The sequence below is a fragment of the Pelophylax lessonae genome, assembly GCF_965119305.1.
Source record: "Pelophylax lessonae genome assembly, chromosome: 1".
NCBI classification, from domain to species: domain Eukaryota; kingdom Metazoa; phylum Chordata; class Amphibia; order Anura; family Ranidae; genus Pelophylax; species Pelophylax lessonae.
The window spans coordinates 345,014,422-345,029,813 of NC_138768.1; the positions used below are offsets into that span (position 1 = coordinate 345,014,422).

A 15,392-nucleotide genomic window follows, 5' to 3' on the forward strand; every position below is an offset into this window, starting at 1 on the left:
GACGTCAATGTTAAAGACAGGGAGCAGTGCCTTGTCAAGCTGACCAAGATTTCCCATAGACGCCAATGAGCCCTGAAAGCTGAAAATTGGTCTGGGCAGGAAGAAGGTGAAAGTGCCCTGTATTTAAGTGATTAAGGGGAAAGCTATGGCAGAATAAAAAAAAAACGGCGCGGGTTTCCCCCCCCCCCCCCAGAATCCATACCACACCCTTATTCGAGCATGCAGCCTGGCAGGCCAAGAAACCATACCATACCAGGTAGCTTGTCCTCAACATGAGGAGGATGCTTTGGGGTGCATAGAAAAGCATTGAAAAATCTAAAACCCGCTTCTGCCTCTTGCCGTCCCACCATCTGCTCGATCTGCACTTTGACAGTTCTAATATAGGCAAGGTGCGGGGCCACCCACCTACGTCATCCCATTGCACCGACCCTTCTGACATTGTGTGACGTCACGTGATATCAGAAGAGGGCGGTGCCACCAGATGAGGTAGCTGGGTGGCCCCACCCCTTGCCTATAGAAGAGCTGTCAAAGCACAGATCGGGCAGACAGCGGGACGCCTCCCAAGAGGCAGAAGCGCTTTTTATTTTTTTCTATTTTTCGGGTCCGGCGGGTGTCGTGATTGACAATGAATTTCCATTGAGGGACACTATTTTTTTAATAATGGTCTTGTCAAAATCTGTTTCCTGTGTATCTTACTTTTTGAACATTTTTTGGTTCCCCCCCCCCGCCTAAAAGCAGCCACCCCCTATGTTGGGGGCATGAGGCCTGGGATGGTTCAGGAAGGGGGGGGCCGCTCGCTCACCCCCCCCCTTTCCTGACCTGCCAGGCTGCATGCTTGGATAAGGGTCTGGTATGGATTTTGGGGGATCCTAAGAATTTTTTTTTACATTTTGGAGTGAGGTTCCTCTTAAAATCCATACCAGAAAATATTGCTGCAGCAGGCTCTATACACCGTACATAGTCTTTCTACACTTCTTAAAAAAAGTAAAGGAACACTTTCAAAACACATTAGATCCCCATGGGGAAAAATCTCATGCTGCATATCTATACTGATATGTACTGAGTAATGTGTTAGGAATGAAAGGATGCCACATTGTTTGTTGGAAATGAAAATTATCAACCTACAGAGGGATGTATTTAAAGACACCTTGGAAATCAAAGTGAAAAAATGATGCATCTAGTCCATTTTTCTGAAATTTTATTGCAACAACTCAAAATGGTACTCAGTAGTTTGTATGACCCCCCCCCCCCCCCCCACGTGCTTGTATGCATGTCTGACAACATTGGGGCATGCTCCTAAGGAGGCAACAGATAGTGTTCTGGGGTATTTCCTCCCAGATCTGGCCCAGGGCATCACTGAGTTTCTGAACAGACTGAAGTGCAACCTGGCAGCGTCAGATGGACTTGAAACATAATGCCCCAGAGGTGTCCTATTGGATTTAGGTCAGATGATGTAAGGGACATTCAATGGTATCAATTCCTTCATCCTCTAGGAACTGGCAGCATACCCTTTGCCACATGGGGTCAGGCATTGTAGTGCACCAGGAGGAACCCAAGACCCACGCACCAGCATAGGGTCTGACAATGGGTCCAAGGATTTCATCCCGATACCTAATGCCAGTCACGATGCCATTGTCTAGCCTGTAGAGGTCTGTGCATCCCTCCATGGATATGCCTCCCCTGACCATCACTGACCAACCACCAAACTGGTAATGCTGAACAATGTTACAGGCAGCATAACGTTCTCCACCGCTTCTCCAGAACTTTTCACATCTGTCACATGTGCTCAGGGTGAACCTGATCTCATCTGTGAAAAGCACAGGGCACCAGTGGCAGACCTGCCGATTCTGGTGTTCAATAGCAAATGCTAGTTGAGCTCCAGAGTGCCAGGCAGTGAGCACAGGGGCCACTAGAGGAGGTCAGGCTCTCAGGCCTCCCTTATGAAGTCTGTTTCTAATTTTTTTCAGAGACATTTAAACCAGTGGCCCGCTGGAGTTCATTTTGTAGGGCTCTGGCAGTGCTCATCCTGTTCCTCCTTGCACAAAGGAGCAGATACCGGTCCTGCTGATGGGTTAAGGACCTTCTACAGACCAGTCCACTTCTCCTAGAGTAACTACCTGTCTCCTGGAATCTCCTCCAGGCACTTGAGACTGTGCTGGGAGACACAACAAACCTTCTGGCAATGGCACGTATTGATGTGCCATCCTGGAGGAGTAGGACTGCCTGTGCAACCTCTATAGGGTCCAGGTATCGCTTCATGCTACCAGTAGTGACACTGACCCTAGCCAAATGCAAAACTAGTGAAAAACTGTCAGAAAAGATGAGTAGGGAAAAAAATGTCAGTGGCCTCCATCTACAAAACCATTCCTGTTTTGGAGGTCGTCTCATTGAGCTCATCTAGTGCACATTTTGTTAATTTCATTAACACCAAAGCAGCTTAAACTGATTAAAAAACCCTCTGCTACCTAACTGATGAGATTAATACCCCAGGAGTTTAATTGACTTGATGCTATACTCTGATTAAAAAGTGTTCCTTTAATTTTTTTTAGCAGTGTAGTGCGTTGTGAGGGTACTCTGATTGCTCTAAAGAAAGAAGCCTGCTTTAACTGGTTCTATTACAAAGCCAAACAAAGTACACAGACAAAGTTCACAGTTTTCTCCTGCTTCAGCTTTTCAGAAAGGAGTTTACTGTCCTCAATCTGTACATAGTTCTCTTTTTGGAGTATTGCACTCAATTCCCTCAACTGTATCCCAGTTACTCCAAAAATAAAAACAACAAAGAGTCTGGTGTACTGTACTGCAGTCTGCAGACGAACGTGACAGGAGATCTGCATGGACCCCCCAGTGAGTGGCACCCACGGGAGTCGGGATGCCCCCCCCTCCTCCCGCTGGTATACTGCCGCTACGTAACCGCACAGAAGGAGAGGAGGAGAGAGGGAAGGGAGTCTGCCACCGGAGCTTCGGCGCCCCTCCTCCTCCTCAGTTTGCGGCGCCTGGGTGCGGTGCACCCCGTGCACCCGCCCAGGTTCGGCCCTGCAAAGAGAACACCCCTAGACTTGTTATTGAGCTAAAGAGTGACTGTGATCATGTGCCTGGCTGCTGAACAATCTACTGGAAAAAGAATTTTGGGCAATTTCTAGCCGCTCCTTCGCGTGTAGCTGTACATAAAATGTATGGCTTTTATATGTGCAGTGTTCTTCTTGCTTCTTTATGTCCCTCTGAAAGTCCTTGGCTACTAATCATTTTTTAGCATACACAAACCAATGAAATTAAATGAATCTCTCATTCTTGTAACAATTTCACAGCATCTAAAATTTTATTCTCTCAACAGGCATTTTTAATAACATTTTCCAAAGCTCTACAAGCTGAGTATAAATCCAAAGGAATCATTATACAGGTACCCAGTTTTGTAAAATACTATATATAAGAAAAATCTGCAAAAAATATTACTTAAAGAAATCCCCTGCTAAATATTATACATAATTTGTATCTACAGTGCCTTGCGAAAGTATTTTGCCCCCTTGAACTTTTTGACCTTTTGCCACATTTCAGGCTTCAAAAATAAAGATATAAAACTGTAATTTTTTGTGAATAATCAACAACAAGTGGGACACAATCATAAAGTGGAACGAAATTTATTGGATATTTCAAACTTTGTTAACAAATAAAAAACTGAAAAATTGGGCGTGCAAAATTATTCAGCCCCCTTAAGTTAATACTTTGTAGCGCCACCTTTTGCTGCGATTACAGCTGGGGTATGTCTCTATCAGTTTTGCACATCGAGAGACTGAAATTTTTGCCCATTCCTCCTTGCAAAACAGCTCGAGCTCAGTGAGGTTGGATGGAGAGCGTTTGTGAACAGCAGTTTTCAGTTCTTTCCACAGATTCGCGATTGGATTCAGGTCTGGACTTTGACTTGGCCATTCTAACACCTGGATATGTTTATTTGTGAACCATTCCATTGTAGATTTTGCTTTATATTTTGGATCATTGTCTTGTTGGAAGACAAATCTCCGTCCCAGTTTCAGGTCTTTTGCAGACTCCATCAGGTTTTCTTCCAGAATGGTCCTGTATTTGGCTCCATCCATCTTCCCATCAATTTTTACCATCTTCCCTGTTCCTGCTGAAGAAAAGCAGGCCCAAACCATGATGCTGCCACCACCATGTTTGACAGTGGGGATGGTGTGTTCAGGGTGATGAGCTGTGTTGCTTTTACACCAAACATAATGTTTTATATTGTTGCCAAAAAGTTTGATTTTGGTTTCATCTGACCAGAGCACCTTCTTCCACATGTTTGGTGTGTCTCCCAGGTGACTTGTGGCAAACTTTAAACGACACTTTTTATGGATATCTTTAAAGAGGTTGTAAACTCGTTCAAAAAATTTTTTTTTTTTTTACAACCTGCAATAGAAAGACATAATGAGCTAGTATGCATTGCATACTAGCTCATTATGAAATACTTACCTTAGAATGAGCCCCCGCCGTGCCGCTCTCTCTTACCTGTATGACGAGCGACATGTTCAGTCGCCCGTCTTCCGGGATCGCGGCATCCGGCCATCTGATTGGCCGGAGCTGCGGTGACGTCACTCCCGCGCACGCGCACGGGAGCCGACGGTCACGGCACGGGGCTCTGAAGGAACGGCACGATCAGCCGTTCCTTCAGAGCGCATGCGCCAGTGACGTCACTGGCTGCATTAAAGGTAAATATCTCCTAAACCGTACATGTTTAGGAGATATTTACAGTACCTATAGGTAAGCCTTATCATAGGCTTACCTATAGGTACAACTTCCTGAGGAGGGTTTACTTCCTCTTTAAGAAATGGCTTTCTTCTTGCCACTCTTCCATAAAGGCCAGATTTGTGCAGTATACGACTGATTGTTGTCCTATGGACAGAGTCTCCCACCTCAGCTGTAGATCTCTGCAGTTCATCCAGAGTGATCATGGGCCTCTTGGCTGCATCTCTAATCAGTCTTCTCCTTGTATGAGCTGAAAGTTTAGAGGGACGACCAGGTCTTTGTAGATTTGCAGTGGTCTGATACTCCTTCCATTTCAATATTATCGCTTGCACAGTGCTCCTTGGGATGTTTAAAGCTTGGGAAATCTTTTTGTATCCAAATCCGACTTTAAACTTCTCCACAACAGTATCTCGGACCTGCCTAGTGTGTTCCTTGTTCTTCATGATGCTCTCTGCGCTTTAAACGGACCTCTGAGACTATCACAGTGCAGGTGCATTTATACGGAGACTTGATTGCACACAGGTTGATTCTATTTATCATCATTAGTCATTTAGGTCAACATTGGATCATTCAGAGATCCTCACTGAACTTCTGGAGAGAGTTTGCTGCACTGAAAGCAAAGGGGCTGAATCATTTTGCACGCCCAATTTTTCAGCTTTTTATTTGTTAACAAAGTTTGAAATATCCAATAAATTTCGTTCCACTTCATGATTGTGTCCCACTTGTTGTTGATTCTTCACAAAAAACTACAGTTTTATATCTTTATGTTTGAAGCCTGCAATGTGGCAAAAGGTCGAAAAGTTCAAGGGGGCCGAATATTGTCGCAAGGCACTGTATGTGAAACTGATAACCCATACATTCTGTAATGATAGTAAAAGTGTGCCAATTTCTTTTTTTCAATCAGATAATTTTTATTAAAGGAAAAATTAAAGATAGGTACAATAATCAGAACTCAAACATATATATATATATATATATACCAGTATCGCAACAAATCTATGTACATGCATCAATACATATATATGTGATCATTATTTATCTCTGTACAAAAATACCTTCATCTCGTCACATGCATATACTCCAGTATATAACAATTTTTTCCATTTTACATCCTAACAAACTACATTCCTAACACAACCCCCCCCCCCCCCCCCAAAGAAAAAAAGCACCTCTGCCAAGATCGGTATATACTCGAAAATCAATATAGTTTTCTCCTAACACATTACATTGGTCTACCTTTTAGGGTCTCTGAGAGTCAACAGTTTTATAAACTTAAGAAGGTGTGCCTCCAAAAATTATAATAGCGGCCATCTGTGTCGGGGCCAACCCCGGGCCAGCTAGCCATTGTTCCCAAATACGATCAAATTTTTTAAGACTGCCTCTATGTTTGTATGTAAGATATTCACGAAGTAGTGTTATGTTAACGTCCTCAACCCACTCGGAATGACTGGGGGAAGAAGGAGAAAGCCACTTTCTCGCAAAAAGCTTTCTGGCTAAAAAAAGCACTCCAAGAATTGCCGTCTGTATATTTGAAGAATAATCCTTCCCATTTAAGCAACCTAACAATCCTATTTTTGGTTCATAAGGGAGAGTAATATTCCATGTATTATTAATAGTTAATATTGTTTTCCAGTATCGGGTAAGTTTGGGGCATTTCCATAACATATGAATAAGCGTACCATTATGAATCTTACAACGAGGGCATAGCGGAGAGTCCCTCCTTTGCCATTTGTATAAACGAGTAGGGGTATGGTATGTACGATGCACAATAAATAGCTGTGTTATCTTCTGTGTGGATGAGAGGGAGACCTTAGTCACATTTTCCAGAATATTGGACCATTCCTCATTAGACATGGGACCAATTTCTTAAACAGAACAAGGCAAGGAAAGAGGCAAGTAAAGGTGCAGTGATAATTTAAGTGGGGGCATGTGGGAGAAGTGAGGAAAGCAGGGAGGGTGATGAGTGTCAGGCGCATGTAGTGAGAGTAGGGATTGATGGGCAGGTGTGATACAGGGGGAGAATGATTGGCAATTGGGAGGATGAGTTGATGTGAAGGAAAAGGGGTGGGGAGGTTTCAGACAAGGTGGAGAGAATTGGGGATTAATGCACAGTGGTGATAGGAGAAGGAGGGAAGTTGGGCTCTGTGGTGAATGGTGCCTCCACAAGGAGCTGTCATCTGTAACTCCAGATACAGTCCACCAGGTCAGCAGCAGAGGTTAGGTGATGGTGGGGGGGGGGGGGGGGTTAGTGGTATGAGCTACCAGGCCACAGATTTCAATGCCTGTGTAAGCCACAGCAGAGGCCAGGGGTTAGGGAGGTGGTGTGATCTGACAGGACCAGAAATTAGAAGGTTCATGGGAAGACAGGCTTATCTGCTGCAGGGACCACTCTGGACATGCTTTCTGTTGGGTATGGCTGTTGTGGATGTAAGTGGCCTACAAATAAATGTTAATACAAGACCCCTCACATTTTTCTAAATATTTTATTATATCTTTTTATGTGACAACACTGAAGAAATTACACTTTGCTACAATGTAAAGTAGTGAGTGTACAGCTTGTATAGCAGTGTAAATTTGCTGTCGCCTCAAAATAACTCAACACACAGCCATTAATGTCCAAATCACTGGCAAAAAAAGTGAGTCCACCCCTAAGGGAAAATGTCCAAATTGGGCCCAAAAATGTCAATATTTTGTGTGGCCACCATTATTTTGCAGCACTGCCCTAACCCCCTTGGGCATGGAGTTCACCAGAGCTTCACAGGTTGCCACTGGAGTCCTCTTCCACTCCTGCATGCTGACATCACAGAGCTGGTGGGTGTTAGAGACCTTGCACTCCTCCACCATCCCTTTGAGGATGCCCCTCAGATGCTCAATAGGGTTTGGGTCTGGAGACATGCTTGGCCAGTCCATCACCTTTACCCTCAGCTTCTTTAGCAAGGCAGCGGTCATCTTGGAGGGGTGTTTGGGGTCATTATAATGTTGAAATACTGCCCTGTGGCCCAGTCCCTGAAGGGGAGGGGATAATGCTTTGCTTCAGTATGTCACATTACATGTTGGCATTCATGGTTCCCTCAATGAACTGTAGCTCCCAAGTGCCAGCAGCCCCAGACCATGACGCTCCCACCACCATGCTGACTGTAGCAAGACTTGTCTTTGTACTCCTCACCTGGTTGCCGCCACACACGCTTGACACCATCTGAACCAAATAAGTTTATCTTGGTTTCATCAGACCACAGGACATGGTTTCAGTAATCCATGTCCTTAGTCTGTTTGTCTTCAGCAAACTGTTTGCGGGCTTTCTTGTGCATCATCTTCTTCTGGGACGACAGTCATGCAGACCAATTTGATGCAGCGTGCGGTGTATGGTCTGAACACTGACAGGCCAACCCCCCACCCCTTCAACCTCTGCAGCAATGCTGGCAGCACTAATACGTCTATTTTCCAAAGACAACCTCTGGATATAATGGTGAGCACGTGCACTCAACTTCTTTGGTCGACCATGGCGAGGCCTGTTCTGAGTGGAACCTGTCCTGGTAAACCACTGTATGGTCTTGGCCACCTTGCTGCAGCTCAGTTTCAGGATCTTGGCAATCTTTTTATAGCCTAGGCCATCTTTATGTAGCGCAACAATTCTTTTTTCAGATCCTAAGAGAGTTCTTTGCCATGAGGTGCCATGTTGAACTTCCAGTGACTAGTATGAGAAAGTGAGAGCGATAACACCAAATTTAACACACCTGCTCCCCATTCACACCTGACACCTTGTAACACTAATTAGTCACATGACACAGGGGAGGGAAAATGGCTAATTGTGCCCGATTTGGACATTTTCAATTAAGGGTGCACTCACTTTTGTTGCCAGCAGTTTAGGCATTAATGCTGTGTGTTGAGTTATTTTCAGGGGACAGCAAATGTACACTGTTATACAAGCTGTACACTCACTACTTTACATTGTAGCAAAGTAACAATGGAGAAGAAGCAACAAAGTCAAAACCCCCAGTCAAAAAGGATCCCAATGGATATATTACCTTCAAACTCTGGCACCAAAGGGGTTAAACATAGAATTTGATTTAAATTGCTTTATAGACGACTCTTACATTTGTGTTCATTACTAGTTTACAATAACAAACCAGGGAGATCATGCTTATCTTGAATATATAGCCACATAATATACCTTGGCGCATAAGGGGTTAAATAATATCTACAGTAGTTTCGTTGGTAGTAATCATCCAGGTGGCCACACTTTATTCAAGCACAGAGGTATATATACAAATAGAAGTGCAGGATTCACAATAATATTTTTAGATATTTTTATATGCATATTTAAAAAAAATCTTTATTCGTATTATCTATTTTTAGTTATATTTTACATTTTGGTGTAGTTTCATTAAGCATCCATATTGAATTATGTCTGCGTAGGTATTGTATCTATGATAATAACATATTGCTTCATTTACTTAAAAAACTTGTAGGGTAGATTTGTAGATTTTATACAGTATATGCAGCCTATGAATACAGTTGAGTACAATCTAAAGTCTTGTTCCGAGTCCCAAGAAATATGGCGCAGACTGAGTAGCGCGTATAGTATTCACCTCATACGATAGAGCTACGAAAAAATGGCAGCCAGAGTATGACAATCCATGTGAAACCCTATAAAAGCGGCCTGGCATCATGGCGGCACTCCCCTGACGAAGTCACATGACATGGTGACGTAACACACAGGGAGGAGGAGCCGGGACACCATTTTGTTGGAGGTGCACAACAAGATTACTGAAAATTGTTATCAAATACTTACCGTAGTTTTCCTTTCCTGACCTATCCTCAAATCAGCACACAGTGGGCTAACGCCCACAGGACCACCTCTTCCTAGCTAAATAAAAGACAGCCCCTCCCCTACTGAAGTGTCTGATAACCTAGTCTGCGACAGGCCGCTAGGGAGGGAGTCCTGTACTGATGTGAGGATAGGTCAGGAAAGGAAAAGTAAGTATTTGATAACAATTTCTCTTATTCCTGGCCTTGTGTCAGCACACAATGAGCTATAACTAGCTCAATAAATGGGTGGGAGAGAACACATGAAAAGAAACACTGACAATCAAATAAAGAACTGCCAAAGACAAAAAACATAAAATGTGTATGTCTCCTCCCAAACTTTGCAGAACTTGTTGACTGCACGCCTAGCCTGTAAAGTTGAATGAAGGGCTAGCTGTCTACATATCTTTCACTGAAATTTTGGCATGACTGACCCAAAGGCTGCCACCCCTCATCTAAAAGGAGCTTGCACCTTTTTCTGAGCAGAAAGGTCTACTTCCTGCATGCCAATCTAATAACCCTGGTAAACAAACAGAAAATTACCAATTAAACCAAGAGTGAACCAAGTAAACCAAGAGAACCTGACTGCTAAATGAAAAGATTGTCCACTTTCCTCACGTCTTTTGACCTTTGCACCTACACTGGTAGCAACTTGTCCATGTGTAAGGAGCTGAAGTCTCACTGCTGTGTACTCAGTGACTCCATGTGAATGCTGGGGGGACTGCCCCTAATCTTCCTGGAAACTGGATAGCATTTTAGAATTGAGCTTTGGAGATAGTTTCACTATTTCTGGTAAAAAGACATAAAAGGGATCTTTGTAGGAAAGTGCTGCTATCTCCAACATCCTTCTATCTGAAGCAACTGCTGTCAGAGGAATTTGTTTTACCCCTAGGAACTGCAATGGGAATTAAGCTATTGGAGCAAAGAATGCCCGTACTAGTGCTTTCAGAACCAAGCCTAAGTCCCATGAAGGGAACAAGGATCTCCTTGGTGGTCACATTTGGCTTACTGCCTGCATGAAGCATTTGTTCAATGGCTCTTCCACCAATCTGTAGCCTGAAAAAAAAAAAGGTTAAGGCAGAGACCTGTATTTTAATGGAGTTGTATGCCAGACCAACCTCAAGTGCTGATTGTGAAAATGTCTAAGATATTGGCTAGGACTGGGGACACAGGAAAGAAAAACTTTGCTGAGTAAACAGAACCAATTTCTTCCCTATCCTCTCATATGTAGCGATCATGATCTTGTGGTCCCCACCAAGGTCTGAACCACCTCGGATGAGAATCCCTGCACCTCTAGTCCAGCCAATTCAATAGCCAGGCTATTAAAAGAGTTTCATACCTACCTACCAAAGTCTATATGCCACTTTAGACTTTTACAGCGCTTGTCATATGAACTCTTTTACATGTCACTAGATTGGGGTGCTGCCATTGACATAAAAAAATCTTGTGTGACTGGAAATGGGATTGGTGGTGCTGATGCAAAGAAAACCAAGGCTTCCTCAGCAGGTGGAAAGCATCTGTATGGCATAAATGTCTTCTGTCCAAATCTTTTAGAAGAATCTTCATAATTAAGGACACTGGAGGAAGACAAACAACAATGGAAAAAAATCCCATGGCACTGTGAACCCATCTTCTGTCACTTCACCTTTGTAACTTGATGCAAATACCGGAAGCTGCATGGTCAGTGGAGTCTTTATGAGAACTACCTCTGGAATGCCCCATAGAGCCAATACTAGTTGAGGTACTTTTTGTTGGAAAATAATTTGCCTAACTGATCCATTGTCTTCAGACTTGTCTCTTCAGACTGGAGATAGACTGGCATCCAACATCAGAATCATTCCATCTCCTGGGCTCAGAGGCACGCCAAAAAAGAGACACACTGGTGATGTCCAAACTCCAGTTCTTGCTCATTTGTGCAGACATAAAGAACTTCTGATCCATAAACAGCCCATCCCAGTGGCTGAGGAAGGCAATTTGAAAAGCCCCCATGTGCCACCTGGCCCAAAACAACATTGGAATAGCCGCTGTAAAATGTTCCAATAGGGACAATGCAATCCCTCGCTGACATAAATGTTGTCTCCATGACTCTTCGTATGCAGATTTTAATTATAGAAATTTTGCAACCTTAAAAAAAAAACACTTGATTTATTCAGGCATTAAATACTTCTCCAAGATCCTTCATATATTAAGAAGGGGTTAACTACTTTCCCTGTTTGCTTGAAAACGGACTAAGGTTATGATGCTTTGCCAGCTCGTGTCGCATGTGACTTACACATGCGACAATGAAAACAGTATCCAAGTAGTGGTAGAGCCTATCCTCAAAGACGAATTACCGATACACTGCCAAGAAAATGTTCAAAAAGATTCTTGGTGCTGTGCCGATTCTAAAAATGCCAACACCTAAACTGGAAGTAACAGCTGTTTACTGCAAATTTAGATGTCTCTGGTGTTACGCACCGATTGGTACATGGAAGTATACATCAGCCAGGTCGATTGACACTAACTGGTCTTCATGCTGAACTATCGCCATGACTGTTTGCATGGACTGTAACATGGGGGACCATTAGCTCTAGTGGTAGATGCGTTTTTCAGTTTTAGAGCATGGCAGCCCATTTTTATTAACCACTTAAGCCCCAGAAGATTTTACCCCCTTCCTGACCAGGGGGTATTTTGCGATTCGGCACTGCGTGACTTTAACGGACATTTGCGTGGTCGTGCGATGCTGTACCTAAATGAATTTGACGTCCTTTTTTTCCCACAAACAGAGCTTTCTTTTGGTGGTATTTGATCACCTGTGCGATTTTTTGATCATGCGCTATAAACAAAAAAACAGCGTAAATTTTGCAAAAATAACAATATTTTTCACATTTTTTTATATGAAATTCCCCAAAAAAAAAAGTAAAAATCAAAATTTTTTAACATTTTCGGGCAATTTGTTTTATGCTACATATGTTTGGTAAAAAAAAATTTGCAAAAAGCGTATTTTGATTGGTTTGCGCAAAAGTTATCGCGTTTACTATCAAAGGGAAAGATTTTTGTCATTTTTTTTTAACGCGCAATGGCGCCGATCTGCGATTTTTTTGCGGTACTGCAACATTGCGGCGGACAGATCGGACCCTTGACTGACATTTTTGACACTTTTGGGGTTACCAGTGACATTTCTACAGTAATCCGTGCTATATATATGCACTGTTACTGTAAATTTACACTGGCAGTGAAGGGGTTAACTTTATTTGAGAGGGAGGGGCTGTGTGTGTCCCTAGGGGCGTGATTCTAACTGTGATTGGCTGTGGCTTGAGCTGTAGGAACAATGATCAACGGTCCTACATAATAGAACCGTATGATCATTGTTTCTACACAGGGGAGAATGACAGGCAGCTTGTTTACACTAGCCGCCTGCCTTTCTCCCTCTCCACCGACGATTGCCGAGTGACCGGCGGACATCGAGTCCGCCGGTCACACACGCGTGGGGGTCCGTGACCGCGCGGGAGCGGGAGAGTGACTCCGGCGGCGCGCGCTCGCTCCCCAGAGCCTCACAGGCTAGTGACGTATATATACGTCACTTTGCCTGTGAGGGGCTGACCGCCGCAGGATATGTACTTGTGGCGGTCGGCAAGTGGTTAAAAGACAAAAGGAAAGTCCATAACATATAAGGTTTCCCACACAGTGGTTCTTCTCCAGTCAATATACGATAAACAGAAAATGCTAGCCCATCTGGCTCTTAAGCTCTCACTCAGCTTTTCAGTTGCAGTACCTCTGCTCTTTATGCTGCTCCCCAGACTATGAATTCTCTGAAGCCGACAGCTTAGTTCTTAGGCCATCACCTGTCTCTTGCAGACATACATGTTCTGGCTGCCACCTGCAGCCTCTGACTCCTAGAGACCTCATGTCTCTCTTCAGTGGAGCCATCTCCAACTGGTAGCCCTGAGGTATTCCTTCACCTCCATTATAAGGGCTGTTTGCACCTGAGCACACACCCTGCTGGTCATCCACAAAAACATGGACACAGGGTGGGAGACTCCATCCTACCCAAGACACTCCAAACTACAGAGCCCAATTCAGGTATACCAAAACCTGGAGAAAGCTACAAAAGCAGTTTTCTCCACTGAACATTTACACTCTGTAGTCCTGCACGGAGCCAATGTGCACACTCTGTGTCCTTTAACTGGTTGACGACCGCTCGCCGCAGTTATACTGCGGCAGGCAGCTGCTCCTCCGTGAATCGCCGTAGGTATACATCAGTCGCACGCGGGGCTCGGGGGCGCATGGGAGAGTGCCCTTCGTCCCCGCGATGGTTTGATTCGGTATAGAACCGATCAGTCATCAGGTCCAGGCCAATGATTTTTGGCCTGGTCCTGGTGATCGGTTCTGACCAATGGCAGACCGACCTGTGTCTGTTTTGTAAACACAGACACAGGATATTCTGCTCTCTCCCCTCGTGGAGCCCTTTTCAGTTCCAGCTTGAGAGGAAAAAGCAGCTAACTGTAAGTACACCAAGCACTACATCAAACCACACCAGATAGGCACATTTAACCCCCTGATCACCCCCCCCAGTTAACCCTTTCACTCCCTGTCACAGTGCACACTATAGTATATAGCTGTTTTGCTGATTTCTGTAATAGTGTTCCTTGTGACTTAATTTAGCATTAGCGACCATTCGTTTCTTTCCCAAATAGGTTTAGGGTACCCGCCATCCCCCCCAATAAAGATTTAACCCCCTGATCACCCCCAACTAACCCCTTCATTGCCCTGTCACAGTGTCACTTTTATAGTGTACAGATCTTTTTTCTGATGACTATATTAGTGTCACAGGTGACATTAGTTAGCGTTAACGCTAGTTAGCGTCAATCTAGGACAGCATCAGATCCCCGCCACATATTTAGAAATATAATTTAACCTTTTGATTGCCAGTGACACACACACATACACACACAATAAACACATCCATTACTAGTATAGTGTCTGAACGGATCAATATCTTTGATCTGATCAGAACTATACTAGCGTCCCCAATAGTTTAGGGTTCCCAAAATGCAGCGTTAGCAGGATCGGGCATGACACCTGCCAGCACCTGCATTTAGCCCCCTACCCAGCCCACCCCACCCCGCCCAGGCAAGTAACTTTCAAAAATACAACACACAAATCCACAGCGTTAGCAGAGTCAGGCCTGATCTCTGCTAGCACTAGCAGTTTTTTTTGTAGCGGTTCACATAGTCCTAGACAACCAGGTGCTTTTTTACCTGTGAGTCACACTAGGTACCTATAAATTTATTGGCCAAAATGTCCAAACGGAGGTACACTAGTGAAGAGGCCTACAGGATACTGACCATGTCAGAGGAGAGCGATGGGGAAGTCTCACTGGCAGAATCAGGGTCAGTATACAAACCTGTAGAGAGCAGCGGCTCCCTGACAGATAGCTCTGATGACGGAGTGGTCCCTGCCAAGGTCGGGCATACCCGACCCTGTTCTGGAGTTGCTGAGGTGCAGCAATCGCAGGGTTCTCGTATGGAGCAGAGTGTTGGTACTAGTGCCGCTCAAACTTCTGGTGAACTGGCAAGCACCAGCGGCCTAGTACATACTGGTCATAGTGAAACCAGCACTGCAGTATCACTTGTGACGTGGCGAGTCCCATAAATGCAGTTCAAGCTGGGGCGGTGACTAGCACAAGCAGTGGCCCACAGCCACCGAGAATTCAAAGACAGGCCCGTAGAGCCCATAGTGCTCTCCCTGATGCGCTGGCAAATCCTGATTGGCAGCCCACAGATTCTGCAGTGCCTGTCCTTCCCCCATTCACTGTCCAACCCGGAATTCAGGTGGAAACAGCCAGTTTTACTCCCCTTGATTTTTAC

General features: G+C 44.4%; 1 protein-coding gene across 1 annotated transcript in view; it reads left to right on the plus strand.

Moving 5' to 3' along the window:
• HSD17B3 (hydroxysteroid 17-beta dehydrogenase 3) overlaps nt 1-15,392 on the plus strand; it is a 120,535-nt gene that overhangs the window by 75,790 nt on the left and 29,353 nt on the right. Inside the window, exon 9 of the mRNA XM_082260405.1 lies at nt 3,332-3,397. Coding sequence (XP_082116531.1) covers nt 3,332-3,397 — 66 coding nt within the window. The remainder of the gene's footprint in view (nt 1-3,331; nt 3,398-15,392) is intronic.